At 37.4% G+C, this 27,230-nt stretch overlaps 11 protein-coding genes across 11 annotated transcripts; 8 read left to right on the forward strand and 3 right to left on the reverse strand.

The window, feature by feature from the left end:
- Positions 1-41: 41 nt before the first annotated feature.
- PHYBLDRAFT_143160 (hypothetical protein) lies at positions 42-1,587 on the forward strand (the record flags this gene model as incomplete). Its single annotated transcript, XM_018430944.1, has 3 exons — positions 42-228; positions 306-332; positions 401-1,587. The coding sequence occupies 3 exons, from the start codon at positions 42-44 to the stop codon at positions 1,585-1,587; spliced, it is 1,401 nt and encodes a 466-aa protein (XP_018294216.1).
- Positions 1,588-1,913: 326 nt separating this feature from the next.
- PHYBLDRAFT_123461 (hypothetical protein) lies at positions 1,914-4,591 on the reverse strand. The gene is made up of 10 exons (XM_018428930.1): positions 4,442-4,591; positions 4,059-4,393; positions 3,876-3,990; positions 3,687-3,808; positions 3,463-3,628; positions 3,262-3,388; positions 2,955-3,187; positions 2,408-2,883; positions 2,289-2,343; positions 1,914-2,220 (listed from the first exon to the last, which is right to left on the reverse strand). Exons 1-10 carry the CDS (start codon positions 4,476-4,478, stop codon positions 2,009-2,011), a joined length of 1,878 nt encoding a protein of 625 aa, XP_018294217.1. The 5' UTR covers positions 4,479-4,591; the 3' UTR covers positions 1,914-2,008.
- A 3,363-nt stretch (positions 4,592-7,954) lies between these two features.
- On the forward strand, positions 7,955-10,267 carry PHYBLDRAFT_123462 (hypothetical protein). The gene is made up of 10 exons (XM_018428931.1): positions 7,955-8,182; positions 8,253-8,364; positions 8,435-8,579; positions 8,664-8,737; positions 8,811-9,084; positions 9,176-9,406; positions 9,461-9,592; positions 9,641-9,728; positions 9,793-10,018; positions 10,081-10,267. The coding sequence occupies exons 1-10, from the start codon at positions 8,159-8,161 to the stop codon at positions 10,092-10,094; spliced, it is 1,320 nt and encodes a 439-aa protein (XP_018294218.1). The 5' UTR covers positions 7,955-8,158; the 3' UTR covers positions 10,095-10,267.
- Positions 10,268-12,359: 2,092 nt separating this feature from the next.
- On the forward strand, positions 12,360-13,885 carry PHYBLDRAFT_143164 (hypothetical protein; the record flags this gene model as incomplete). Its single annotated transcript, XM_018430945.1, has 4 exons — positions 12,360-12,726; positions 12,778-12,872; positions 12,945-13,086; positions 13,152-13,885. 4 exons carry the CDS (start codon positions 12,360-12,362, stop codon positions 13,883-13,885), a joined length of 1,338 nt encoding a protein of 445 aa, XP_018294219.1.
- Positions 13,886-13,900: 15 nt separating this feature from the next.
- On the reverse strand, positions 13,901-14,744 carry PHYBLDRAFT_132231 (hypothetical protein). Its single transcript, XM_018429478.1, has 3 exons — positions 14,612-14,744; positions 14,400-14,489; positions 13,901-14,314 (listed from the first exon to the last, which is right to left on the reverse strand). The coding sequence occupies exons 1-3, from the start codon at positions 14,662-14,664 to the stop codon at positions 14,008-14,010; spliced, it is 450 nt and encodes a 149-aa protein (XP_018294220.1). The 5' UTR covers positions 14,665-14,744; the 3' UTR covers positions 13,901-14,007.
- A 130-nt stretch (positions 14,745-14,874) lies between these two features.
- PHYBLDRAFT_123469 (hypothetical protein) lies at positions 14,875-15,710 on the forward strand. The gene has a single exon (XM_018428932.1). It carries the CDS (start codon positions 15,159-15,161, stop codon positions 15,564-15,566), a length of 408 nt encoding a protein of 135 aa, XP_018294221.1. The 5' UTR covers positions 14,875-15,158; the 3' UTR covers positions 15,567-15,710.
- A 110-nt stretch (positions 15,711-15,820) lies between these two features.
- On the forward strand, positions 15,821-16,270 carry PHYBLDRAFT_143167 (hypothetical protein; the record flags this gene model as incomplete). The annotated part of the gene is made up of 2 exons (XM_018430946.1): positions 15,821-15,868; positions 16,070-16,270. The coding sequence occupies 2 exons, from the start codon at positions 15,821-15,823 to the stop codon at positions 16,268-16,270; spliced, it is 249 nt and encodes an 82-aa protein (XP_018294222.1).
- A 760-nt stretch (positions 16,271-17,030) lies between these two features.
- On the reverse strand, positions 17,031-18,982 carry PHYBLDRAFT_87121 (hypothetical protein; the record flags this gene model as incomplete). The annotated part of the gene is made up of 2 exons (XM_018443655.1): positions 17,031-18,376; positions 18,463-18,982. Coding segments are annotated over 2 exons (1,866 nt in total), but the record flags the coding sequence as incomplete, so codon positions are not given.
- Positions 18,983-19,382: 400 nt separating this feature from the next.
- Positions 19,383-20,755, forward strand: PHYBLDRAFT_166157 (hypothetical protein; the record flags this gene model as incomplete). The annotated part of the gene is made up of 5 exons (XM_018435370.1): positions 19,383-19,435; positions 20,000-20,151; positions 20,423-20,448; positions 20,499-20,526; positions 20,643-20,755. 5 exons carry the CDS (start codon positions 19,383-19,385, stop codon positions 20,753-20,755), a joined length of 372 nt encoding a protein of 123 aa, XP_018294224.1.
- A 1,746-nt stretch (positions 20,756-22,501) lies between these two features.
- Positions 22,502-25,016, forward strand: PHYBLDRAFT_180556 (hypothetical protein). The gene is made up of 6 exons (XM_018438330.1): positions 22,502-23,192; positions 23,327-23,511; positions 23,599-23,700; positions 23,868-23,980; positions 24,111-24,278; positions 24,346-25,016. Exons 1-6 carry the CDS (start codon positions 22,890-22,892, stop codon positions 24,960-24,962), a joined length of 1,488 nt encoding a protein of 495 aa, XP_018294225.1. The 5' UTR covers positions 22,502-22,889; the 3' UTR covers positions 24,963-25,016.
- A 502-nt stretch (positions 25,017-25,518) lies between these two features.
- On the forward strand, positions 25,519-26,562 carry PHYBLDRAFT_166160 (hypothetical protein; the record flags this gene model as incomplete). Its single annotated transcript, XM_018435371.1, has 2 exons — positions 25,519-26,114; positions 26,193-26,562. The coding sequence occupies 2 exons, from the start codon at positions 25,519-25,521 to the stop codon at positions 26,560-26,562; spliced, it is 966 nt and encodes a 321-aa protein (XP_018294226.1).
- Between the last annotated feature and the right edge of the window lie 668 nt (positions 26,563-27,230).

Genomic DNA, 27,230 nt, shown 5'->3' on the forward strand with positions numbered 1-27,230 from the left:
GTCTTTCTTAATTCGACATTTTAATTGAACGTTTAGCTTCAATGAATAATGATAATATTGTTGAGGATTTAGATCTTGAAGTAATGATGGAAAATCTACCCTCTGGTTCTGAAATGAGTGATCAAGAAGATTATGAAAGTAATTCATCATTATCAAGCGAGGAAGATTCCGATTCTGATTCCAATTCTAATGAGATTCTTTCGCCTAAATCAACTAACATAGATGAACGTAAGATACATGTTAAATATGCATTATATGATGGACGCATTATTTAACTAATGTATTAACCATACACTTTATTAAAGATTCTGATCGAGAAGATGCTTTAATGAGTATGCAATGAAAATTATGTAATGTTAGTATAATAGAAACTCATTTCCATGTATCATAATAATTATAGCCGAAAATCCTCAAGATCATGCAAAGCAGGATGAAGAGATCGACTCTGACGAGGAATTCATGACGGAAATAATAATAAAAAAAAACCCGATAAAAGACAATAAAAACAAGGACATCTCGAACGTGGATCATGCGCAAAAAGTCTTGGAGAACAAAGTTTTGATCGAAAATAAGAACGAAGTATCCTCAGAAACCACTACCCCAATTCCCGAAAATAAGAATAAACCAAGTTCAGAAGATATTGATATGGAAGAAGCACCAGAAATTACTACTCCAACTCTTGAAAATATGGACGGAACTAATTTGACCAATGCCAGCAAATCAGAAACACAATCAGCCGAAGCATTATCTGAGGATAAACACAAAGATACTTTAAAAGACGTAGAAATTACTGAAGCACCCGAAGAAAATACAGGAATACCTGTGGTCAACGACCAATCGAACTCAAATAATATACAGACGATAGAACCATCAGCCTCCTTCCATCCAATGTCAGAAAATATCTTGAGGAAGGAAGAAACAGTTGTAGAAGGAACTGATGAGACAAGACACCAGCCAGAAAATATTGATAAATTGCGTGCAGACAATGATAGGCAAACACCAAGCACCCTTCCTGATTTTCCTTTATCAATTGGCAAAATGTACAAAGCCCCATACATGGACAAATTTTACTACACCCAGGAAGCATATGAGGCCATATCGCTCAATGCGTCTCCCAATGAAACTATACAGAAAATGAAAGAAACAACCTCTTTTGCCTCATTCCTTAATTTAAAAAAACAATTTGGACAAGAAAAAACAATCGAGAGAAACGATAAAGGAACGAGACCTGCACCCGATACTGTATCAAAAGAAACTCATATTCCTGTTCCAGTACGGCACAATATGAACGAAGGTTTAAGAATGGGTAGCCTCACATTACCCTCTCATTCAACTTCTCCCAAAGCTTTACATATCGCAGAGAATTCTATTAATAGTACGAAACCAGCAAAACCCGAATTCTCTTTAGATGCTCTTTTGGAGTCTATTACAGACCGACCTGCCGATCCTATTCCTCCTATCGAAAAACCCCCCGTTCTTGCCATGAAACGCAAGTCAAGACCAGATAAAAAATACCCAAAAAATAACAAACCTGAGCGAAACACTTTATCTGATATCGAAGTAGCTGCCATGGCTGCCGGCCTATAATCCAAAAAAAAAGGTGTTAGCAAAGCAATTATTCGTACTTCAAATCAAACCCACTTGTAAATAATAAAACAATCAATCAAACTTAACTGACTATATTTATATATATACTTATTTTGCTTTTACCAACAATTGTAAAACCATTCATACCGAGGTTTCAACAGGAAACTCATGTACAATTTGTATAAAATAAAATAGTTTGACAGCAAACAATCTTTGAAAATCGAATTTATAGACGAAATACGCTGTAGAAGCCAATAGAGTAACATATACTAATTCTCCAATCTTCTCCCTTCTCAGGTTTTCTGACATTAATGCAAGTGATTTTTAAATAAATAATGTAATTCTTTAGTTTTTATTTTATTTTTATGAACATTATTTGGTCTAAAAGAGCTAAGCAAAACTGGTAACAAAATAGCACGATTTACTTTGTCTTTTTTGTCTCTCCATCCTTACTATCACCCTCAGTAATAGTTGCGGAAACTTCAGTACCAACTTGTCCAAACTCGTTGGCACGCGTGTGATCTTCCTTGTAAGCATATCGTTGGTAAAGGTACACAAAAAAGACAACATCATCACGAAGACAAGCTAGACGATGCAAGGTTGGCATTTTGATTACAAAAGCAAACAAGTCATCTGAAGGAGAAAAATATAATGTTTAGGGTTTCAGTTGATTACATATTGTCTCGTGTAAGTGCCCTTACCAATGAATGTGTTCAAAGACTTGTACAGCAATGTTCTCCATGGCATGTGTGCTACCTATAAGCGAAGTGATTATATTAGTTCAACATTCATATTGATTCTTTACTTCCAATATACTTACACTCTTGAGGCGGTAATTGATGTACAATTGAGGAACCATGGTAATGAAGCCAAACATATAGACAAACTCGACCAATGTCTTGAGAACGAACGAGTACCAGCTCTTATGCTCGTCATACATCAAAGAGTAGATGGCATAACCACCCAAAAGAGGGTAAGACAGCCAAATCAAATACTTGAATGCAATTGCATCATATTTGGCAGTGTCATCTTCAGTCTCAGTAGACTCGATATTTTGAGTACCAAGGCTAGGCAAGAGGGATCCAGGAACCCAGACAAGCTCGTACTTAAGCGCCTTGAACACTTTCCACACCTCAATCAAGAGACCAACACCTTGACCAATCAAAACCATCCAAGAGGTTTCCTGGTTGTTGTCCAACAAATACAAAAAGATGACAATTTGGAAGAATATGTTAACAATGATGCTGCGAACAGACACACCGGCACTGTTATTCTTCTTGTTCCAGAAAGCAATATCTATGGTTATCATATGTAAGTTTTTTTCGGAATCATTTAATCTGTTATCTAATTCTCTATTTATATATTACCATTTTTGAAAGCCAAGAATTCAAACAGACTATGGAGCAAAGAGACGATCAAGGTTGTTCCCAACAACACAGGATTTGTCTCCATGAACATACGTTTCATTTCGTCAGTTTCAGAAGAAGACATGCCACCCAAGGGGTTATTTGACTGCTGTTTCATCGAGTCGTCAAATACAGCATAAATATTAAACTTCCACATTGCAATAGGTTCAAATCGAATATTCAAGGGAAGAGTACTATATATATACATATATTAAAGTCAAAAATAAATTCTTTCGTTCACCATTAAAAAAATCTCTTTAATTCTTACCTGATTGTCTCGTTTATTGGATAAGCATTTTGACGTAACACCCAGAAATCGTTAGGAAAGACAATTGGGCGATAAAACCCAACTTTTCCAGAAGAATCGCGGGTTAATCCAGTATCAAAAGGAATATCTATATGACAAGATTGTGCGATTTATTTATTTATTTTTGTTTTGTTTTGTTTTGATGTTAATATGACCGCTTACATTTAACGGTAGCAGGTTGTAATCCATTCTTGGGGATGGTGCTCTTAGGATCATTAACAAGAGACAATGTTACATTTTCATGCCAATAGGCAACCAGCGGAGCACGACGAGTCCAATTGCCCAAAAAGCTATCTCCAAAACCACCAAGAGTGGATCCTTCCTGGGACTTCAGCACATTAGTTTTTAATCATCCAAAGACAAAACTCAAAATGTCCTTTCTATACCTCTTGATTAACTTCCTCTTTTTCCTCTTTTTCCTCTTTTTCCTCTTTTTCTTCATCTTCGGTTCTCTGCAAAAGGTTCTTCTGTTTCAGAACAGCTTTTTTAGGGTAATATTTAGTCAAAGCTAAAAGAAAAGATAAAGTTAAAGTCATTAGAGAACTCTTTTTTCAACGCAAATCATATGGTCTTACTATGTCTGACATAAACCACAGAGTCAGGGATAAATGAGGCATCCGCAGGGTTAATTGGACTTCCTTCGCGTACCAGGAATACATGGGCATATAGAGTTCCGTTGTTTTGGAGAAACTTTTATGGATAAGACAATTATATTAACATTCCTATGCTTTATTTACACCACAATGTAATCAATTTACCTGAGTAGCTGGAATATCCATGTGGTATTCACTATCTTCAAATGCTTCGCCAAAATGAATTTCATTGGAAACCCAATCAGGTTGCGCACTGTACTCAATAAAATAAGGACTTTCATTAACGTAAACAGACAGTTTCATAGGGGTGCCCTCTTTCCAGAGAGGAACGACAGCTGAAGGCAAGGTATTAGTGGGAATATCAACCGGATATGGGTTGTGATAAACGCCTGGGGGCAAAATAGGAAAATAATCGGTGTTGGCTGGGGTTGTGTAAGCTGCCTCAGGGTTTTGGGCAGTAGAAGGAACAGCAGGCTCAGGAGTGGATGAATTACGGTTACCTAGGTGGAAATAAGTATTTGAATGTAATATTTAAAGCATTAACTTACCAAAGAAGACTTGCATCAAGACCCACATGACAACCATCTGTATAATGGTTCCTTTGTGTTTGTCAAAAAAGCTCTGCTCAGGGTTGGCATTTCCTGGAGGCGGTACATTGGCCTGGACTGTGCCCTTCTTGACAGAGGAAGAACCAGAGTCAGACATGATGATCAAAGGCAACAAAGTGAGACTCGAGAGCAAGAAAGTTAAGATTAACCATTTGCCAATGATATTGCAAGTCACGGTTACATGAATACAGAAGAAATGGAATGACCGACTTTTTATTTTATTTTATTTAAATGGGCCATCATAGCAACAATTTTGTAACAAATAATTGATAAAAAAAAACTAATTTGTGTTATGTAAAGTATACAGTGTGTATACATACTCAACGTCTCTCTCTCCTTCTTCCCCTCTCCTGACTTCTTTCTCTGTATTTATCTCTGTCTTTCTCTCTTTCCCTATCACGACCTCGATCTCTATCTCTATCTCGTTCACGATCACGACTTCGGTAACGGGATGTGTGGTGGCGAGAGCTCCGGTGCCTTGATGAACTCGAGGTTCGGTCTTTATGCGAACGCGAAGGCGATGCTGTTGTTGCAGTCTTGCTGGTGTTGTGGTCTGAACGCTGTTGTGATGGTGATCGACTAGGTGTACGTCTACGGCTTCGGCTCTCACGTTTGGTCTCTTCGCTACGTTGGGGTGACCGTGACCGGGTAGGAGATCGTTTCCGACTCTTACTTTCGCGGCGAGACGAGGGGGAGCGTGAGCGGCGACGGCTAAATCGAGAAGGCGACGGTGCGTGCTTATTATCACGTTCGGCTCGAGGGCCAGTCGGTATTTCTTCGTCGGATGTTACCATTGCAACACCTTTAATCGACTGGTGGTGATGGTCATCGTTCAAATCGTGATCGTTAGAGCGGTTTCCGCGCATTCCTGTATCGCTACCATGATCACTTGGACCATTCATATTGTCACTTCTTCGTCGAATGCCTTGATTTGAAAAGTGACGACCACCTCTTCCACGCCCACGTCCACTAAACCCACCTCGAGGATTGAAATGCATATTAGGCCCACCAAAATGAAACATATCTTGTGGAGGCATTCCTGGAAATGGGTTATTCATTCCATTCCATAACTCATCCGGCCCAAAACTAGGGAAGCCGGGATTCATGAATGGAGGTCGTCCCATTTCGCTCATCATATCAGAACCCATGCCTGAAAACCGAATAAGTGTGTGTTACTTCTCAAATCTAATTCAAAGCTACATTCAATCATACCAAAACCCCATTGTTCAGGACCATTAGGTGCATTCATGCGCATGCGCATCATGGCAACTGCGGCTGGGTTCATACCCGGAGGTGGCATGCCCATCAAGCCCATCCAATTCATCTCAGGCCCACCAAACATCTCATTTTGTGGTCCATTCATACCACTCAGCATCATATTTGCATTGTTTCCAAAAGGTGTATTCATGGGTTCCATTATCATACCGTCTTGACCTGCTCTTGTTTTTCCTCTTGGTGGGCGGTCTTCAGACTCGAACACTTGGATAGGCAAGCCTCCTTTTGATCCATGCTGTAAAGAAAAGAAAAAGAAAAACACTTAGTACTTGTTGAAAATAATATATATGCCACATGCTTACCTCTGCGGTATTTTCGTTGCTATTACTATTATTATTGTTATTATTATTATTGCTATTGCTGCTGCTGTTGTTGTTGCTGCTGCTACTGTTGTTGTTATTATTGCTAAAAAGCTCTATATTATCCAATTGTTTTTGAATTGGTGTTGCATCCTCTTCTTCAGCTACTTGAATATCGAGAATATTTGTATTAATCTCCTCCATATCTTCTGTCTCGGGAAGTTCTGCTGCTTGACTTTCTTCAATATATGCCAGAATTGTATTTCTCAAGGATCTATTTGGAATTAACTGGCTGGGAGTCATGTTGTCCGCATTGCATAGAGGACACTTGCTGGTTTCGTTGAGTGTAGTTGTGATGCCTACCATAAAAAGCGAATCCTATGTTAAGCATCCCAGGCAACAAAGGAAAAATAGGTACGTAAAGAAATCACATTTGAACCATAAAAAAACAGCCACTCCAAAGCAAAAATGGAAAAAAAACAATAACCATATTGCTTTGGTCTGTCCTGTCTCAGTGCATGCTTTGCCTGCCTGCTTGATTGACTAATTGTTCTCACACTATTTTTCTCATAACTTTCATCTAATATCTTATTTTCTTTCCCAAACATCGTATTTATCCCATTAAAGGTCCAGAGCAGGCAAGACAAGCTGTCACTAGTGTCTTTTTGACTCCACTCGACCCGGTATTCGAATTCAAGTGAGATTGCTTGAGCAAATATGTACATATATACAATAGCATAGACTAGCAAATGACACATGCAAAGAGCACTAAAGAAAATAATATCTCGAGTAACAGTATACGTACATTCTTTACAAAACGACTTGCCACAGCAAGGCACCAGAACCGCATCCGTCATCAACTTTTTGCAAATTCGACACGTCAATTCGTTTGGTTTGGATTGACCAGTTGCCTCAGCACCACCTTGACCAGGTAATCTAATTTTTAAGCCTTATAAATAACTTGTTTTGTCTAAATTTATCCCAATAAAGAAAGAAAGAAAAACTTACAATCCACCGCCAATACGCTGGGGTTGTTGAACCTTTGTAGGGCTAGTGCAATAATAAATCCAATGGCCTATAAAATGAAAGAGAACGAGAAGGTTCATATACAAGCTTCACTAAAAGCCTAATCCTTAAGTCACAATACCTGGCTGACCGCACTTAAAGCAGACATAGCCTGCTGGCGGTCGTTGAGTTTCTGGGGGGATTGTAGGAACAGCAGGGCTAATTTGCCTTTGCATTTGCTGTTGTCTCTGGAATTGCTGTTGCATCATCATCATCCGCTGTTGGTATTGCTGAAATTGAGGATTCATCATTCCCATGCTCATGTTCATCATTGGATCAAAGCTAGTAGAGCTATTCATCATATTATTTCGGAACTGCTGGGGTGATCTGTTTTGTTGTACCGTTCTGTTTTTGTCTAGTGTGAGCGTTGAGTACAGAACAAGATATATTACTTACGATGACAACTGTTCTTGTTGATCGTTCCATTGATCCGAGCTCTGTTGAAACATGGCTTGGATCTTTTCATCTTCGCTTCTAAAATCTTCGTCTGCCATAAAGTCAATGATGGCTGGTCAATAGGTGTACGTAAATGTGTTTCTGTTTTATTTTTCTTTTGTGCGGTGCAAGAAGCGCGCGTGTAAAAACTGTGCTTCGGAAGTTTGCTATGCGCACCCTAAAATTCGATGCGTCAGCCCTTTGGCTTCAATGGATGACAAGTCACTCTTGGGTTCATGTTGCAAACTGTCCCCGCCTGTAAGCTTACGTCAACCCCGTTCCTTGTCAATCGAGCCCTGTGTACCTGTGTGACCCAAGAGAGAAGGAGTACTAAATGTGTCCTTTAGTCACATCGCTTTTTTTGTACACTCTCTTTTCCCTATTCCCACCTCTCGCCAAGGTTATCTTGCCCTTTTTTTTTCTCACTTGGAATCCTTGTGTTGACCTTTTACGAATTCTCCCATTTATATAACCCTTAATATTATTTAAGCTACCTCTATATTTTAAAGCCTATTTTTACACACACACATACATATATATATATATACATATATACATATATACCTATATTTTAACTTTGTCAATGTCGAATACAGACTTTCTTGCCGTAAGACTAATCTCATCAGCACATTACGGGACTCAAATAGCCTTACCATGTATACCAATCGTATCAATAGAAAGCCATTGAAATTGTCAAAAAGGCCACAGATGAAGATCACAAAGGGAACTATAAGGAAGCTTATGGTCTCTATCAGAATGCTCTCGAGTATTTCATGACAGCTATAAAATGTAAGAAAGAAAATAAAATACAAGTTTAAAGGTCTCCATAGACAACAGCCCCCTTATATGGTAATATTAGATGAAAAGAATGATCGTTTCAGGGAACCTATCCGAAAGCGCTTTGTTGAATATCTGGACAGAGCGGAAATGTTGAAAGAACTTTTGAATGAAAACGACCGGAAGAAACAACAGGAATCTGTAGGTGCCAACGGTGGTAGCAAAAAGTAAGCCAATTTCACGACATGATTTTATTATTATTATTATATTCAGATAATAATAAAATTCTGACTAAACACTTAAAAATTAAGGAAAAAGGCAGAGACAGGCAGTGATGACGGGGAAGAGGATGCAGATATGAAGAAGATGCGTTCTAATCTTACAGGTTTGGCTCTTTTTTTTTCTGTAATACAAGATCAGCTCATGTTTCAGTTGCTAACATTTATTTCTTTTGCTAGGCGCAATTCTGACAGAAAAGCCAAACGTAAGCTGGGATGATGTCGCAGGTTTGGAAGGTGCCAAGGAAGCTATCAAAGAAGCAGTTATTTTGCCCATCAAATTCCCTCACTTTTTCACTGGCAAGCGTAAACCCTGGAGAGGTATTCTGCTTTACGGCCCCCCAGGTACCGGAAAATCATTCCTGGCAAAGGCTGTGGCCACAGAGTCCAACTCGACATTTTTCTCCGTTTCTTCCTCCGATCTGGTATCTAAATGGCTTGGTGAGAGTGAGAGGTAGGGAACACACACACACACACACACATACATACACAAATGTGAAAATAAAAAAGTGGCTACTAGAAATTAACATGCTTCAATACAATAGACTCGTAAAGCAATTGTTCCACATGGCACGTGAGAGCAAGCCAGCGATTGTCTTTATTGATGAAGTTGATTCGTTGTGCGGTACTCGTGGTGAGGGCGAATCTGAAGCATCCCGTCGTATCAAAACAGAATTCCTTGTTCAGATGAACGGTGTTGGTAATGACATGGACGGTGTTCTTGTGCTTGGTGCAACCAATATTCCCTGGGCGCTTGATAATGCTATTCGAAGAAGGTATTGAAGAGAAACAAGCATTATTTATGATGCTCATTAAACTTGGTTGTCTAGATTCGAAAAGCGTATCTATATCCCCCTTCCAGACGCACCTGCCCGTGCTCGTATGTTCCAACTCAATGTTGGATCCACCCCTTGTAGCCTCACTCCGGCCGACTACAAGCGTCTTGCTGAAATGACAGAAGGGTATGCCTGTTAATCTATCATATATCGATATCTCATCTTTGTTTCTAGTTACTCTGGATCTGATATTTCCATTATTGTGAGAGATGCACTGATGCAACCCATTCGCAAGGTTCAGTGTGCTACGCACTTTAAATGGGTAAGTTTATACCTACAGTCAAAACAATAATAGCTATGACATTTATGTATTTATCGGAATACAGGTGAATGCCCCCTCAAGGCATAATCCAGACGAGATTACACCTCATTTGACACCCTGCTCTCCTGGTGACCCTGCAGCAGAGGAGAAGTCTTGGATGGATGTAGATACAGATCAGCTTCTGGAACCTGAATTGACTGTTCAAGATTTCTTAAAGGCTGCCCAGACCACCCGTCCAACGGTCAACCATGCCGATATCCAGCAACATATTCAATTTACAAACGACTTTGGTAAGAGACTAACATATTATTTAAAGTGTATTTTTTTTGTTAACCACTATAATGTCTTGTAGGCCAAGAAGGATAAAAACTGTTATATGAAGAATATTAACTATTAAAGAAAAATAATGGAATGTGTGTATACGAAATATTTTACAAAACAGCCAATTTTCTTTTCTCTCTGTTTCCCTTGTTTTTTTTAGTAAGGTTGTGACAATGTAAACCACATAAATATAGTCTTAATATATTCATATAGAACGTATAATTTCGTTTTTTTTGGGGATGTTTTACAGTTAAATATGGAGTCGAATGAGTACACTTTCATGGGTGTTTATTATATAGCAATCTGTATAGCCCATCTAATAAGAGTCTAAAAACAATAATTATGTTTGTATAACAATCTCACCTTCCCATCTCCAGATCATATAATTACTTTAAGCTGTTATATACGAAAACAATTATGCTTGTGCTAATTCTTATACGTATGCTCCCCTTTGGTTTTCTAATGTCAATATTTGTGAATGAATGTGAATAAAATAAATATGGTAGTGTAAATACAGAAGCTTATAGCTATATAGCTAAATATGCAGTCTCTATTTAGTCAAACTTGAAAATAGGATTACTGATTAATTTATTGAAACCTCCGGTGAGCAATCCAAAAAAAAAACAAAGACTATTAAACATTAAATTGGAAACACATACCATTTTAGTCGGTGCAAATTTTATGGGTTTCTTAAGAAAGTACGAACACTCTGTTATAAAAACTATAGCAATAAAAAGGGCTACTGGATATTAAATATCTAATGTTAGTATTTTCTTAATAGTGAACAAGTAACAATACTGAGATAAACTATTTTTAAAAGCTTAAATATTATATCTTTCAGTAAAAAATAAACCAAGAAAAAATATCAAAGGTTATAAGCAATTTTATGAAAACAGTAGCAATAAATATACAGAGAATTTATTAGTGACAAAATAAAAGATAAAGAAAGTATATTATACAAGAAATTTATATTGCTTTTGACAGCTGCACATTAACAACATTCTCTTTTTACACGGCACGTTTTATCATAGAAATCTCTAGGATACATACTTATCTAAATTTCCGTATATTTTAAGTAGGGCTTTTGGTTCAAGTTCAAGGCACTGGCAAATTATTTGACTTTTTATGCTTAATTTTCTTTAGGATACTATCGATACAAAAATCTTATTTTTTTCTGGTAGAGCAATATAACAGCAATAACCTTGTCGAGTCGGCTTTATATGCTGAAACGTGACGGTATAAGATAACTAAACCTGTGTACTTTACCATTTTTACTATATTAGACACAAGTAAAAGATATTCGGGAAAAAATTAGGGATTTAGATATCGTCAATTTAAGAAGATCTATGGCGTAAAAACTCTAGGATTAAGACACTACTTTAATTTCGCCATAAGATAAAACCAGAAATAAGCACTAAATATGGATATGTTCATGTTTTAAGTAAACCGTTTTCTTTATACAAGCAAGAAAAAAAAACATTGCTAAAAAAAACAGCAGCACTTTTATATATTCTATTAGTACCGTTTAGGAATATCATTTAGCTTGAAAGTTTAATATTGAAATACTGGATGCAAGATTCCATTTGAGGGTGTGGTCGATACCATTTAAAACTTGGCTATTCGCCTCTCATTAGCCGGTATAATATATATTCTGTCTAGCACGTTGCTGAAGATAATGCTTTGGTGCATTTGCAGACAGCATATGCAAATGCCCATTTTTTTTTAAAATGTACAGTTTCCGTTTTTATTACTATTCTTACTTTTATTCTTATTCGGCTGTTTTAGTCATATAGAATAGCATTATTAATATTACTATTACTATCACCATTATTCTGTTTCGGCAGAAGGCCGTGAGATGTTGTAAATAAGACGAGAGTACATATATTTTTTTTTGATATTTTATTATTCCGTCCTATACCTCTGTTAATTGGAATAAACTTGTCAGCTTTTTAAGTCTAGAACTCATCACAAAAATATTAGCAAGCCTAAACTCTTCGAAGTTTGAAATTTCATACAAAATGATTAAATTAAAATAAGAAGTAAATGGAAGTCTACCACATGAAAAGACTGGATACCTGTTATCCGTTGATTAGGAACAGACACACTGATATTCCCGAGTTCATTAAGATGTGTTAGTATTTTTGTTAAGTCAGGAAACATCCCACCTCAGTATAGGAGAAAAGTGTAAGTTAAGCGGGCCCTGGAAAAAATGATCTGATCGAATGACATGCCTTTTGGAAAGCTTATATTCCCCTTATTAAAACATTTGTAGACGTTTAACTCTCTTTTTACAATTATCCAAAAAGAAATATGTCCAACAAATTTGATATAACCGTATTTGGAGCAACCGGTTTAACTGGCAAACGAATCGTAAATCATATCTACGAATTATCTACTACTCAACCTACCAATTTCCCAGACAATTTTCAATGGGCTGTCGGTGGACGAGATTTTCAGAGACTAGAGGAGGTGGTGGACGACATCTCTCAAAAATACCCCAACTCATCCTTGCCTCGTCCAAGTGTCATTGTAGCAGATGTCGTTCGTCGTGAGAGTGTAGATGAGATGACACGACAATCAAAAGTGGTGCTTAATGCAGTTGGTCCATTTCGCTATATGGGCGAGTATGTGGTCAGATCGTGTGTTGATCAGGGCTGCGATTATATTGATGTATCAGGTAAACATAATTACTGGGTTTATAATAACGGTCGTCTTACTTATTGATTAGGCGAACCCGAGTTTATCGAGCGTATGCAACGAACTTACCACGATGTGGCAGTAAAAAAGAACGTGACAATTGTGCACTCTTGCGGCTTTGATAGTGTAAGCTATAACACGCACACACACACACATATATATATATATATATTGTAATTAACAATATCGTGTCTATAGGTACCTGCAGACCTGGGTGTCTTAAAGTTAAAACAGCTTTACACAGTTAATAAATGGACGCCCATACATATCGAGGGATTCATGAAAATACATGCAGGTTCAAGTGGTCTTCGCATGGGATATGCTACATATGAATCAGCTGGTAAAGCCCATTATTTGGCTTTGTTTACACAATATGTATTAATGTCAGCTACACTCTTTTAATAGTTAATGGCGTAGGCTCAGTCGAACTTTTGCGTGAGATTCGCAAAGTCTCTGAGCTCCCTCAGCTGCCTCGCCAAAGTGGCCCACGTCTCAAATTCCGTAAAGGTCTTAGAAAAGATAAAGACTATGGATATCATGTTCCATTTTTGTTTGCCGATCCTTCAATCGTCAGACTATCCCAGCAACTATTCTTGGCCGGACATGCTGCTCCTCCTACTCTTCCCGAGGATGCAGCCATGCCACCAACCGTTCAGTTTGCAGAGTATCTCTTACTACCATCTTTCTGGATCTGTGTTCTCTATTACTACTACACAACAATTTTTGGCCTTCTTGCTTCTTCTCCTTGGGGACGCAATGTGTTACTTCGTAATCCAGAACGCTTTACACACGGACTAGCCTCCAAAAAAGACCCAACACAGGAACAACTTGATGAAACTAGCTTCGAGCTGATTTTACGTAGCAAAGGCTACTCTTCTCAGACATTGCCCTCTTCGGATGAGCCCCTAGACCAATCCATAACACTTGTTGTGAGCGGACCTGAACCAGGTTATATCTCTACGCCTCGTATGGCTCTCCAATGTGCATTTACATTATTGAGAGGCAAGCCAACTGGTCAAGTCCCTCTCGGTGTCCTAACCCCAAGTACAGCTTTCTGGAATACAGATATAATTGATCGCTTGAGTTCTGTAGGTATCAGTTTTGAACAAGTATCCCCTTTTGATTCAAATACACAATAAAACTCTTTTTCTTCCTTTCTTTTGTCAATTTGTTCATTCCGTTCATTATCGGTGAATATATATTTTTTGTGGATGCAGAATATGTGTTTGACGGGATATGTTACAGGTGGATGAAAATCATCTTAGAAATCAACATCAATGGCTGCACGATGTTGATCCATGCCGCTCATTTGGTCAGCCTCATAGCCACGACCTACACCACCTGCCTGACTTTGTTTGGCATCTTCGAATGTTCGGTGTCTAATAACGTCCATATCAAACTTGTTCTTGAGAGCATTGATTTCAGAAATCAACTCAGATGTAGCATCCTTGAGTGCTTCGCCAGGTGCTGTTCCGGGTACTGTTTGGACTTTTATGAGGAAGTTGTGTTCGAGAGGGTGAGGTACTTTATATCCTGCGAACAATACACGAGGATCCTTGAGGAGCTGCCTAATCGTTTTATGCATATACATGTATATAGCAAATGGGTTCACTTTATCATTGAATAACACAAACAGAAGAGCTGGAAACCTACGCGCGAAGCATGTTGGCCAATGTGTGATCCTCACGCTCGATTCTAAATGTCGCAGCATTGGGAATTCGTGTATCGACTTCCATCTCTACCCTTTAATACAAATACATGCATATTTTATTTATTTTAAATAAGAAAAAAAAAGAGTTTGTGTAGATGATTCGATCCATGAGTTTTGTGTAGGAAAAAAAAGGATGATCGTCTTCGACACTTACTTCTTTCTTCCTTCAGGAATCACAAATAACTCAAAACGATCGGGTGCGTTCATTATGTACTGATTTTGCCTGTAAAAATATGTGTGGGTAGATAATTAGGTAGGTGGTTGGACGATGAGAATCTAACCAAGGCAAAAAAGGTATATGTATGTGTGTAGATGTTGGTAATATACGTCATTTGTGTGTGACTTTCTCTTTTCCAACTCCCAAAGCTCTCATTTCTCTGGAGGTTTGAAACAGTCGATCTAATCTTGACGTGTTAAAAAGAACAAGTAGGTTTAAAAGCTTGGGAGCGAGAAACACTAAGAAATATATGATGCAGATAAAGGACACATTTTGGATGATGAATAATTTCTAAACATCAATTATCGTGTGTAATTAGACTTTTCTTGTTATTATTATCATTATCACTAATCTTTCTTTGTGACAAGTCACTGCTGCACTGCACTATAGTACTCTACGCACGCATATACATATCTACACATTCACACACGCACAAGCACATACGCCCGAACGCACACAACACACAACACCCAACAAAAAAAAAATGCTGCCATTGTCCCTTTTGCACACGGCTGCCGGCCATCCAATGCTGGTCGAACTGAAGAATGGCGAAACATTTAACGGTCATTTGGTCAGCTGTGACAACTTTATGAACCTTACGTTGCGTGAGGTTATCCAAACCTCACCAGATGGAGATAGATTCTGGAGACTCCCCGAGTGTTATATTCGTGGAAACACCATCAAATATCTAAACGTGCCTGAAGAAATTGTGGACATGGTAAAAGAAGAAGAAGGAAGACAAAGACAGATGAACCAGCGAGGACGTGGCCGGGGTGGACGCGAGAATGGCTTCAATGGACGTGGTGGACGCGGTGGACGCGGTGGCGGAGAGGGTAGCCGAGGTCAAAGTCGAGGCGGAGGACGTGGAGGATTGGGTGGACCTAGACCATGAGAGAACAAATGTATGTGTGCGTGGACTTGGCTGTACAGCAGACTATAACTATGCAGCTAAGCCAGGTAGTTGGAAGAATATATATATACAATTTATATATATGTACATATATGTATTTATATATGCGCATTTATGTCTTATGCGAGATTCGGCAGTATCGGTTCTTTACTACTGGTTATTTCTTCTTCTTCTTTAATCTTAAAGATCCAAAGCAAAATAGAGATGGTTTAATGGGCAATTAAAATCGACTGCACATGCAAGATGACGAGGATGTTGTGATGCAGATGCAAGGATCTTTCCGAGTATTCCTTGCCAAAAGGCATTTATCTAATGTGTTCTGATACCAACCACACGAGGACATTAGAGATATACAAACATGACATTCTGGATGTTATAAATTGTGTTTGGGAAGAACTATCTAAAGGCTTCTTTAAGAATTCGTTCATCTCTTTCTTCCTTCCTTTCTTCATTTTTCTTTGTTTAATTCTTACACTATCAAAAAGAAACACTACACAATGCCCAACGTTATGATTGATCAGCAGCAATCCTTAGACCGCTCAGACAAAAGTCAACGTCGTGTTACATTTTCTAGGGTTGTCATTCTCAACCATTCGAGTGTATTTGTTATCGTACAAAATGACGATTTACCACAAAGAGGGCTAGTCCGTCGTATCAGTGAACGGTCCAAGGAGCTCAAACTATAGACTCTGCTGTAGTTTATGTATTTCCCTTTTGTTGTCGGCACCAAAGAAGTTATCCAACCCCAATACATCCTTAACAAGGCACTAGAAATAAGGCATAGCTCTTGAGCTTATCACTATCATGTACAAAACAAATTACCCTATCTTCTATCTATCTATACATATATTTCAATATTCAAGAAAAAAAACAAAAATGCTCCAATTTATACAAAAATAACAACTACAAAATAAACTGTTGATCCAGTTCTGTTTAAATATTAATCGGCAAATAACAAAAAAAAAGATTTGGATATTCTAAATGTAAATTTAAATATTTCGATATTTATTTATTTTTCTAATTTAACATATACATATATAGCTACTATTTAAGCCATAAAACGGGCCTTTTACCCTTTGTCTCTTTTTATTATTATTATTTGTATAGAAGTAGTGCTATTTATTTAGTTATTTATATATTATTGACAATTAAAATTCAAAACTAGCCAAGTATGAGACATAGAAACATTTCTGGTTAGTTTGATAGTGCAAACAAAAAGAAATCATTGGAAATGTTGAAATGCTTTATTATTATTTTGCAAATATTATTTTGTTTGGTAGATTAAGTATAAAGTAATGAGGTAAGATTAGTAAATTAAAAAGTAAAATAATAGTTAATTAAAGGATAAAGTATATATATGTATATATAGATGTGTGTGTGTGTGTATGGGTATATAATACATAATTAAGGACAGTTGTCACCAAGCTGTTCGGGGCAAGAACCAACAAAAACGTGGCCTTCAACACCAGCGATGGTAAAGACAGCTTGGACAATGGCAGAAATACCCTGACCAGCAATCATACCACCAGCACAACTGTACATAAAGTCTTCGTGTTTCTTGGGGAAATATCTTTGCCAGATACGAGAACCACACCATCCAATGAACATTGAGAGAGGGACTTCAGGGGTTGTGTTAATCATAGCAATACCAATGGCACTGATTGAGGGGAAGTATGGAAGGAATCTCTTGGGGACAAAGATGTTACGCAAAACTGGGCCAGCTCCACCAACAACAGCGCACACTACGGTGACAATGATACAAGAACGGCTCAACGGGTCGCCATCGCCAGTCAAAAGCTTGGTAACATTGTACCATGCACTGACAGCAACGAGAGCAAACTCGCACTTGGCATTCATGTCAGGATCGATAATACAGGGGTATGCATCAGCAAATAAGATGAAGAGACCGACGGCGATACCAATGGCAAAGAATGAGGCAACAAACTGGGACAAGAACTGGGAGCGGGGAGAGGCACCAACAAGCTGGCCAGTCTTAAGATCACCAACCATGTCGACAGCCTGGGAGGCAGCAGAAGCACTGATGTTACCAGCCATCAAGTTGTTCTTCTGGAGATGTTTGAGATCATCGGCAGGCATTCTGGCGAATACAAGCTGGGACATTTTACCGATACTTCCAACAGGGTTAATATCAGTTTCACCAGTGGCCTGGAGACCAACGAAGGCGAACAAGAAACCAAGAATGACGGCAATAATTGATTGGTAAACGGGCATGCCAAAGTACTCGCCCATGATAGCACATGTGAAGATGATGGAGATGAAGGTACCAGAGGCCCACCACCAGGTAGGTACAAGCTCTGAGGCCTTGAAGATCTCATCGGGATCAAGTTCAGTCTTGATTCTGTCGTCTTCATGAACAGTCTTACGGAATATATGGATCTTGATAAGGTGGTAAGCATGGATTGCAGCATCACGAATGCTAGCACCACCACTCTTTACACCACGCCAGAGAGCGTCGTAGTGAATGAAAAGCTCGGCAAAGGATGAGATAACCATGAGGGCAATACCGGGCCACAGGAAGAAGGACTGGGTGGTTTCACCTGCGGCTGTGAAACCGTAGGGCTGAACGAAACTGCCATTGGCAACCATACAAGGACCAATGACACCAAATACAACAACACTTGTGACAAAGAAAGTGACGACAGTACTACCGGGAGTCATCAAACCAGCGCCAAAGAAGGGGAAATCAAAGTGGAAATTCCATCTCCAGGCAACATCAGCGCTCATGAGAGGGGCATAGTTGGCAGCATGACCAATCCAGTACAAGACATGGACTGAAAAGAGGAAGGAAAAGGTAAGTTTGGGTTGGATCCTTGTTGTTGTTATTATTATTCTTATTCATTGGTGTAAGGGTACTTACTAACTTCGAAGAATGGGACAAAGTATGCAATGACGTTCCAGAAAAAGGTAGTGAAGAACCAGATACCCATCCATTTGGCCTTGCGCATGGCATCACGCTCGCCCTCGACGGTGTCGTGGAGAGATATGATGGTAATTGCCGAAGCACGGGGAGTAGGGAAAGTTAGGTTCTGCTTGACAATGAACTGTTGACGGAGAGGTACGGCAAAAAAGAGACCATAGAAAGCGGCAGAGATTGTGAAGAGGACAAGGGCAGCAGCATCTTCGCGGGGAGTAGTCATCAGTCCAAGTTTATACATGGCGGGGATACCGGATACAAAACCGGCAGACAGGCCACCAGAAGTGGTGGCAGCAGATTGAGCAGTACAGTTTTCTTTAGCACCAAAGTAACCACCACCCCATTTTGGCGGCAGGATACGTGAGAGGGGCTTGATGATTGCAAAAGAGAAAATGGCACCAAAAAGGGAGGCACCAAAGGTCCATCCGATCTTCAGACCAAGGTATGTGTTTGAGGCAGCTATTGTTTTTTTTTTAGAAAATTTAAAGAGGGGATTAGGATGCTGTTCTGGAATCGATTGATCAAGTCAACTTGCCTACAAGACAACCCAAGAGAGAACCGACAATTGATGCACGCCAGGTGAATTGCCATTCCTCGATGATTTCTTCTTTGATTGATTTGCTGTTTACAGAAAGTTTCTCATCAGTGACGACCTCTTTGGTTTCATGGATCTCGTATTCGGTCTTGTCCTCGATTGACTCAGGTTTGGCCATCTTGGAGGTTCGATGCGCTTTTGAGCTTAATGCGAGATGATAAGAAAACAAGATGAGAAAAGCTTCTGGTTTTTATATATATATATATATTTAATTATTATTATTTTTTTTAAAAAAAAAAAGTGGCGCAAATAAAATGGAAAGTTAGATATGTCAAATGCACCAATAGCGCTTTATTGGAAAGCACATAATACCTGGTTTTGGTACGATTGTGTTTCGATGTGCCTTTTTGCCTATTTATTTTCTCTATTTTTGGTCCGATCTGATCCAGATCAACCAATTTTTATTTCGCACGCCATCAGTTCACAAATCTTTCTCCTCTATGAACGGACCTCTTGTCAGTCCCACTTTAGGAAATACAAGCCGTTTTTGGACATGAAGTAGTTTGTGTACGAGGGAAAACTAAATCTTGGATCACAAATCAGGTTTTACAATGCCAGTAAGAGGGTTGTAACTGAATTCCACAAGTCAAGTGCTCGCATGTACCGAGAATGGCAATAGAACATTGGTATTTATTCGATTTCATGAATAATAGTATATCTTTGTTACATTTCTGTTGATAAAAAAAAGTATTGGAGTTCCCTCAATCCAACGATCAAAATTAAGTTTCTCTATTTCTTTCTTTTAACTCTATCTTGTGGAAATGATCTTTTATAAGGTCACGTAGTCTCTCTCTCTCTCTCATCCTCTTAATATTATAATTAATTCTTAGCTTAATATACAGTCAATAGAATAATAAATTTAAATTTTATATATACAATATTTAGCTATTTTTATGTTAGGATAAGGAATCGACACAGAAAAATTCCTTATCCTATATTTTTAATGGAGTTATATATAATAGATAAACCTTTTTTGGACTCTGACTTCCAAGACTTGGGTTGTACTGGAGATTTGGGTAGTTTGGGCTCAATTTACTGTATGACCAAAAGAAAGGGAAAAGAATGATTTTTTTTTTGCATGGTCTTCATTTTATTAGTGACTGTCTATCTATCTATCTATTTGACCAACTGGCTGGTTGGCTTGGTTGACTGATTGTATCGATTAAACAGTGAGGTGATTTGGTGTGATTTACTAGTGCCATGATTTATGGTATTGCCAAAAAAAAAAGAAGGATGTTGGCATTTATGAAATAAATTATGTGGTGATTAAAGAGCCATGACAGCTATGTACAATAATACATCATTAAGATATTAAAGGAAACAAATTTCAAAAGGTAATTATAAAATAATTATTATTATAAAATTGAACAAATTAATTCTCTAGATACAGGCTAATAATATGAGCTTAAAAGGTTTGTCAACCTCTTTAATCTTATTACACATTTTATGACTTCTTCTAAAGGGCGATCGGGGTGTAACAATATGTTTGTTCTATTGGTACACAATTATATAAATAAAGGTTGAAAAGGTGTTCCGATTGATACGGAACTAATGCACCCTGGTTTACCTGTGACAATTGAGTGTAAAACACGATATAGGCATCCAATGTGGTTCTCGTATGATCCCGACTTTCACCTATAGGACTAGTCTGTCTAACCCACCACATAGTAAATGCTTGTACAAAATTAATTGTATATTTCTTGGTTGTATTTAATTATCTATATCTTTTTTATTTTAATTTGAAGTATAGTTCATTACACTATAATTGCAAGAATACGAAAATAAAATAAAAATTACGTTATAATTCAATTTTTTTTCGTCTTTCTTTGAGGGTTATTTTTGTGCTTGGTGCGCAGTTTTTTTTTGTAAATTACCAAGAGACACCAATTGTGCATTGGAATATGCCTTTTAATGCATTTACATATGTACATATATAAATATGCACTCTATCATTATTAATAAACCAAATTGTGTCTGTAAACCTTGTCAGATTACATTGTTGGCAATAAATACCATAAAAATCGTCAAGAAGAATTCGTAGGCTTCTAAAAAAAATTGGTTTTTTTAAAATACCAAAAAAAAAGTAGTTCTAAACACAAAAACCAAATTCAGGGTATTGGTTCAAAATTAATATAGGTGATCTTTTTCTTTTCTTTCTTGTTTTTCTTTTTTTCAGAATTCCACCCCTTAACTACACAAGATATATATATATATATACAGAGAGATAGAGATAACCAGGTATTTTTAATTCTTGATATGCTTTCAGGGAAATTCAGTCTTTAAAGAAGAAAACCTTGACATGAAAAGAGTAATAAAAAGATTACTTGGTAATGTTTTTGTGAAGCCTAACACAAAAAATCAATCGAAGAGCTCAATGCTCTTGCTAGAATTCATTCTATTCTTTTGTGAGTATCAATAAAGACTAAAATATAATCCTATAGGAAAATTTATTAGAAACTCTTTATGTTTCTGTTTTTGTTTTTGTTTCTTTTTTTTGCTGTATTTCTTATTTTTATTTAATTTTTTGTGAAAATCTAGCCCTGGTTCACTCCAGACCAAATGCTTGCATGTTACAATTTGTACAAATTATCTTAACATTGAAGTACACATTTTTTCTTTTCTTTTTGCTATCACATTATGATAAAAGGCATGTGTTTTTGTATAAAATCAGTCTGTACCACTGCAGTCATTAATTTTGTGTTTGAATAATTAAATATGTATATAAAAGACTTGGTGCAAATTCACGAGCACCTTGCCCAACCACCAAGCAAATACAATATATATATATATCTGCCTGCCTGTCTGTCTGTCTGTCTAAAAAGAAAGTTACAGAGTTGTGCAGATAAAATGCAATATCTATATTCTATTAAACCAGACCCTTTTTTTTTCTCCCTTCTCCTTTTTATATAAAGGGTGCTTTATTAATAGGGTATTTTACAACGATCTAATAAATATTTTCCCCCTCTAATATACCCCCTCCTCTCCTCTTTCTATTCTTCTATTTAACTTAATTTATATATATAGCCTTTGTTAGCTTCAGACCCCTTTTTATTTATTTTTATAGAAAAAATGTAATTAATTATCCTAATCATAATCATAACAATAGCTATTGTAACTTTAATTAGAACTGCAACTGTAACTTTGTAATTGTAACTACTGTAATTTTGGAACTATTATTTTTTAATTGTAATTTTTGTAATCGTCATTATTATAGCTGTAATTGCTGCATTGCAACTTCTGTAACTTCTGTAACTTCTGTAACTGCTGTAATTATAACTGTGATTGTAAATTATAGCTTTAACTCTAATTAAACTTATTTTTCAGTGTTGATTCTCACTTGTAATTCTTATTCATATGTTTTTATTAATTTGCTTTTATTCCCCTTCCTATATTTACTAATACCACCACCACCACCATTAATAATAATAATAATACTATTATTAATATTATTCAGTATTAGTATTAGTATTAGTATTAGTATTAGTATTATGTTGTACTATACATACAATTGATTTTTTTTTCTATTCATCATCTAATCTTGCAATCTCCATTATCCTTGAAAACAATAATACACCTCCTCTCCCCCTAGATTTTCTTTGTATAAAAATATAAGCATACACACATATACATATACATATACATACATACATACACACCCACACACTTATATATACATACATATATATATATATATATATATATATAAACAAATATATATTTACTTATTTACTTTCTTATATCCCTTTACCTTGAGATCTCCCAGTCTCTTAATATTATGTCCATTTGGGCAATCTCTAAACGCTGGCTACATTCTGGGGACGGAATATCTTTCTGGGAACGAAACGAATGGCATCGTCGACATGGATATCATCTTCCAGTAGATTTCTACCTATTGTCTCAATGGATCTGTTCATTTTTACTTGACATTGGATTCTTTTATTTCCTCAACTTCTTTACTGCCGATTTATCAGCATCAGAGCTGGTCATTGCAAGGAAATTAACAACAGATTGGGATCTTGATGATCAATCCAATCCAACAGAATGGTCTCAATGGCCATGTGCAGCCTGGAGCTGGCAAATATCCTTTTTATAAAAGAAAAAGAGAAAGAAAGAAATTATCATTATCATTAATAATGTCTGTTGTGATTGTAATTGTGGATATTACTCTTTATATATATTTACTATTGTGTATTTCCTTTACCATCTATTTACATCATGATATTTTTTAGCATTAGTGTCAAGGCCTTGAGCATAATTACGTCTTTTATTCATACAGAGGATCCTGTGGTCACATCTCAACGAGACCATGTTCCAAGAAGCAAGACATATATGCGTCGGTTTGGCGTGTCTGTAATTGACAGCAGAACAGGAGTGTGCAACATCTGCCGGGTCAGAGTGTAAGCCAAAATTGTATATTATTTTATAAATGTACTGCTCAAGAAAAAGAGGAAGAAGGAGAAAATTAAAGAATAATTACTTTCTAGATCACACACAACTCACCACTGTAAGCTGTGTAATAAATGTGTATCGGGTATGGACCATCATTGCAAATGGTTGAATTGTTGTATTGGGGATCAGAATTACAAGTAAGAATCCGGCTAAATGTTATTTATTCTGGTCACAGCAACACTCGCACAAACGAATACACATAAACATATACATATATGTATGTATGTATGTATCCGTTTGTGCGTTTGTGCGTTTGTGCATTTATTGCATTTAATGGACAAACTAGTTAATGCTGTCTACAAAGATACTTCTTGTCACTCGTTGTCCTTGTATTTTCCGCTCTACTGTGGTATACGTGCATCGCTTTACATGTCGTTTCAATGAGTATCCAAACAAAACCTCATTTTGTTGGTCATGGTAAATTATTGATTTCTTCTTCTTCTTTCTAAAACCACAAGGAAAAACCAAACAAATACAAATACGAAGAAACATTGACTTTAATCTAAATTATTTTCCCCTTCCTTTCCCCCCTCTTTGTTTACGGTAGTGATCAATATGCTTGATCTTAATCTGTCTCCGCTTGAAGCCGAGGCAACACAAACAACGTTGGTTCAGTGGGTCTATTTCTCAATGGTTATGGCTACTGTCATTGGAATACTCTCACTGATTGGCCTGATTGGAATGGCTCGTCTGTTATTGTTCCATATGAAACTAAGTAAGCCAAATTTTCGTTCACACACACACCCCTTTTTTTTCTTTTTTTTTAAACCACAAACCAAAAGGTTATCTTGGTATGACCACGATCGAGTTCATCAGTCTTCCATCAAATACACCCCTATATGACGATGATGATGATGACTATGAAGACGATTTTTATCTAGAAGATGCAGAACAAGGTAACCCCTGGCGTAAACCGTGGGCATCCGGAAGATCAACCAAAGGGGTTGGTCGCACAATTCAGCGACGGGCAAGACGATGGCTAAGGCCATGGCGTAACTTGATCAGAAGAGTATGGCCGTCTCAAGGCTATCTTTTCGGTCGGCCGTATCGACGAATACAGATATGCGTTGCAGACAAAATGCCGTGTATTGGTGACGTACATGAAAAGAGGCACACAGAAGAGTATGACAGATTACCAGAGGCTTACACAGATGTCCAACTGGAGGATATGCTGGCTACTCAGACGATTCGACCTGCCATCGATTCACGGGACAGTGATTTGGATGAAGAATTGGACGTGTCTGTTTTGGTAGAGAAGGACACAGGAACGGAACGGGGACCTAGTAAGCTTGCTTGGTTACTAGACATATCAGAAGAGGAAGCATTACGATATCAAGCACACACCAGACCAGGCTTGAGACAAGAGATAAGAAAGAATGTGGAGGATCACGAGAAATAGCGAGCTCTTTTTTTTTAAGAAAATAAAAATAAATCCCTCTTATTCCACTGGCAGAAATCTCGCAGCAAGGCAGTTAAAGAAGTCCTGATCAGTCAACAGTCACTACACAGGATAAGAAATGACAGTGAGAGTGAGAGAGTAAAAGAAAAAAGAATAAGTAAGAGTGTCAGGTTGATGATTATTGCTATTATTGTTTTGAGTTGGTTTAACCGTATGAGCTAAAGAAGGCTTTTATTTATTTATTTATTTATTTATTTATTTATTTGTGATTTATTTATGATTTATGATTTATGATTTATTTATTTATTTATTGTGTTAAGCTTGTATACATGTATAATTTTCAGTATAGTTTGAACAGGTTTTATTGGCGTAAAATAACTAAAGATTGTGATTTTTTTTGTACGCCTTGGTTACTGAAACTTTTGGTCGTAAATTTTTATCATTTTAACATAATGAAAAAAAAAGCATAAATAAATAAATAAATAAATATAGATAATATAATCATCATTTCGTTGTATCTTTCTCTTGAACCTTCAATTCCTCTACAACTTCACTCATGTCCTTGTCTATACATCTCAATACACCCTGGGTTCTCTTTGACAGAAAATCCTCGGCTCATCTTGGAGGGTTTGTCAAACTATCTCAAGCATCTTATCTTCCAGAGACAGTTCGGCTCCAATTCATCGGGACAGAATACGCAGGCAATGAATGTAAACAGGTTTGCGAGCACACACTCGACATCGAAGGCTCAAACAAATGGATAATCGCAAAGGACGAAAAGGATCCGAGATTAATGTTCACTTTCGACCTGCCCAACCATTTACCTGGTTCGTTTCAAGCAAGCGCGTACGATGGTGGGCTAGAGTACAATTTGGTGGCTTCTACTCAAAGCGCAAAAGGTGAAATTCATGCTGTACAGCCAATCGTTATTACCCGCAGTCCGGTTCTTCAGCCACCAAGACTGTGTTGGGGAACATCTTCTTCACCTCTCAGACGGTGGCACTATGAAGTCGAAGCTCCTCAGGTGTTTTGTCTACACCAGACTCCCTCTCTCAAAGTCCGTGTCCGCTCAGCCTTACATAGACCACACTTCCAGGCAACACTCGAAACCTGCCTTATTGGTATTCAGCTGTTTGAATCTGTTCGGATAGGGTAAATATAAAGCCAGAATAACATTACTTGATAAAAACCCAACCGTCAATGACTCATTGTGGAGTAAATGTATTTTAGAAAAGAAGCTGTTCCAAAGTCAGAACCTTTGATCACCTTGACACAACTACTTGTCGCACCGTCTCTGTCGTGGAACTCCCCTTGCGAAATAGCAATACCAGCCGAGTTTGAGCGATTGCCAAGTGCAGATCTATCAACGCCTCTTCAGAGTATACAGCATCGACTCCGTATCACGCTTGCCTTTTGTAATGCCCAAGGCGAGTCTGACCACGTCAATCAAGAGTTTCCTATCACTGTTATTTCTGGAGAAAAATCTAAAGAGAGTATTCGGCATCACAGAGAAGAGTTTGGGTCTGACAGCGAAACAAGTAGTTTAGACAGTGCTCTTGGTGTTCGTACATTTTGTTACTCGTCTTCTTCCTCCATGTAATATACCCCTCTTTTTTCTCCCTTTATTTCTTACTTCCTCTTCTTCATGTCTTTATCATTTATCTTTTCTCTCGATATCCCACTTTCTCTATCATTCTCTATATCAGTATTTATATTTATGTTTTTGTGTATATGTATTTGTGTATGTCCTTAATCTACTATATATAATTATATAATAATAATAATAATAAAAACTTTGTTGTTGTTGTTGTTGTTGTTGTGAAAATGAAACTTGTTATTCCCGGGATTTATTTTATTTAATTTAATTTAATTTTTCTTGTATTTCTTTTAAATCAAATACGATGTTTCTTATGTTAAAAGAAGGGAGTTAATTTTAAACTCTAGTCTTTGAAAGGAAGGTCGTGTGAGGATATTAGGTGAAGTCAAGTGTAAACGATCCCAAAGTAAGCATATGGTTCCCATGAAAGAGGGAGCTGTAATCCAAAAGACAAGATGTTTCCATTCCAACCAGAGGACAACGACAATGAAACACAATACTAAATATCACCTGCCTTGTATTTATTTATGTTTTAGTTACTTGATGCACAACCAAGAAAGAAAGAAAGAAAGAAAAATGTATGTGGGAGACGGACAACCTTGTTTCTACATTTGTCAATAAGCTCTTTTGGCTAAACCAGGTCCGGAAAGGGCATTTTGATTGAGTACAAG

The sequence above is a fragment of the Phycomyces blakesleeanus genome, assembly GCF_001638985.1.
Source record: "Phycomyces blakesleeanus NRRL 1555(-) unplaced genomic scaffold PHYBLscaffold_6, whole genome shotgun sequence".
NCBI lineage: Eukaryota > Fungi > Mucoromycota > Mucoromycetes > Mucorales > Phycomycetaceae > Phycomyces > Phycomyces blakesleeanus.

What these genes read in the sequence shown, in the direction of transcription:
- PHYBLDRAFT_123461 (XM_018428930.1), bottom strand. Translation starts at nt 4,478, where the DNA reads ATGGTTGTCATGTGGGTCTTGATGCAAGTCTTCTTTG. An exon ending in TGTGGTTTATGTCAGACATA is followed by an intron (nt 3,809 to 3,875) that starts GTAAGACCATAT and finishes CTTTTCTTTTAG; the next exon opens with CTTTGACTAAATATTACCCT. An exon ending in CCAATAAACGAGACAATCAG is followed by an intron (nt 3,188 to 3,261) that starts GTAAGAATTAAA and finishes GTATATATATAG; the next exon opens with TACTCTTCCCTTGAATATTC.
- PHYBLDRAFT_132231 (XM_018429478.1), bottom strand. Translation starts at nt 14,664, where the DNA reads ATGAACGCACCCGATCGTTTTGAGTTATTTGTGATTCCTGAAGGAAGA. An exon ending in ATTCCTGAAGGAAGAAAGAA is followed by an intron (nt 14,490 to 14,611) that starts GTAAGTGTCGAA and finishes TTTGTATTAAAG; the next exon opens with GGTAGAGATGGAAGTCGATA. An exon ending in TTGGCCAACATGCTTCGCGC is followed by an intron (nt 14,315 to 14,399) that starts GTAGGTTTCCAG and finishes TAAAACGATTAG; the next exon opens with GCAGCTCCTCAAGGATCCTC.
- PHYBLDRAFT_123469 (XM_018428932.1), top strand. Translation starts at nt 15,159, where the DNA reads ATGCTGCCATTGTCCCTTTTGCACACGGCTGCCGGCCATCCAATGCTG.
- PHYBLDRAFT_180556 (XM_018438330.1), top strand. Translation starts at nt 22,890, where the DNA reads ATGTCCATTTGGGCAATCTCTAAACGCTGGCTACATTCTGGGGACGGA. An exon ending in GTGCAGCCTGGAGCTGGCAA is followed by an intron (nt 23,193 to 23,326) that starts ATATCCTTTTTA and finishes CCATCTATTTAC; the next exon opens with ATCATGATATTTTTTAGCAT. An exon ending in ATTGTTCCATATGAAACTAA is followed by an intron (nt 24,279 to 24,345) that starts GTAAGCCAAATT and finishes ACAAACCAAAAG; the next exon opens with GTTATCTTGGTATGACCACG.
- PHYBLDRAFT_123462 (XM_018428931.1), top strand. Translation starts at nt 8,159, where the DNA reads ATGTCGAATACAGACTTTCTTGCC. An exon ending in GATGCGTTCTAATCTTACAG is followed by an intron (nt 8,738 to 8,810) that starts GTTTGGCTCTTT and finishes TTCTTTTGCTAG; the next exon opens with GCGCAATTCTGACAGAAAAG. An exon ending in GATAATGCTATTCGAAGAAG is followed by an intron (nt 9,407 to 9,460) that starts GTATTGAAGAGA and finishes TTGGTTGTCTAG; the next exon opens with ATTCGAAAAGCGTATCTATA.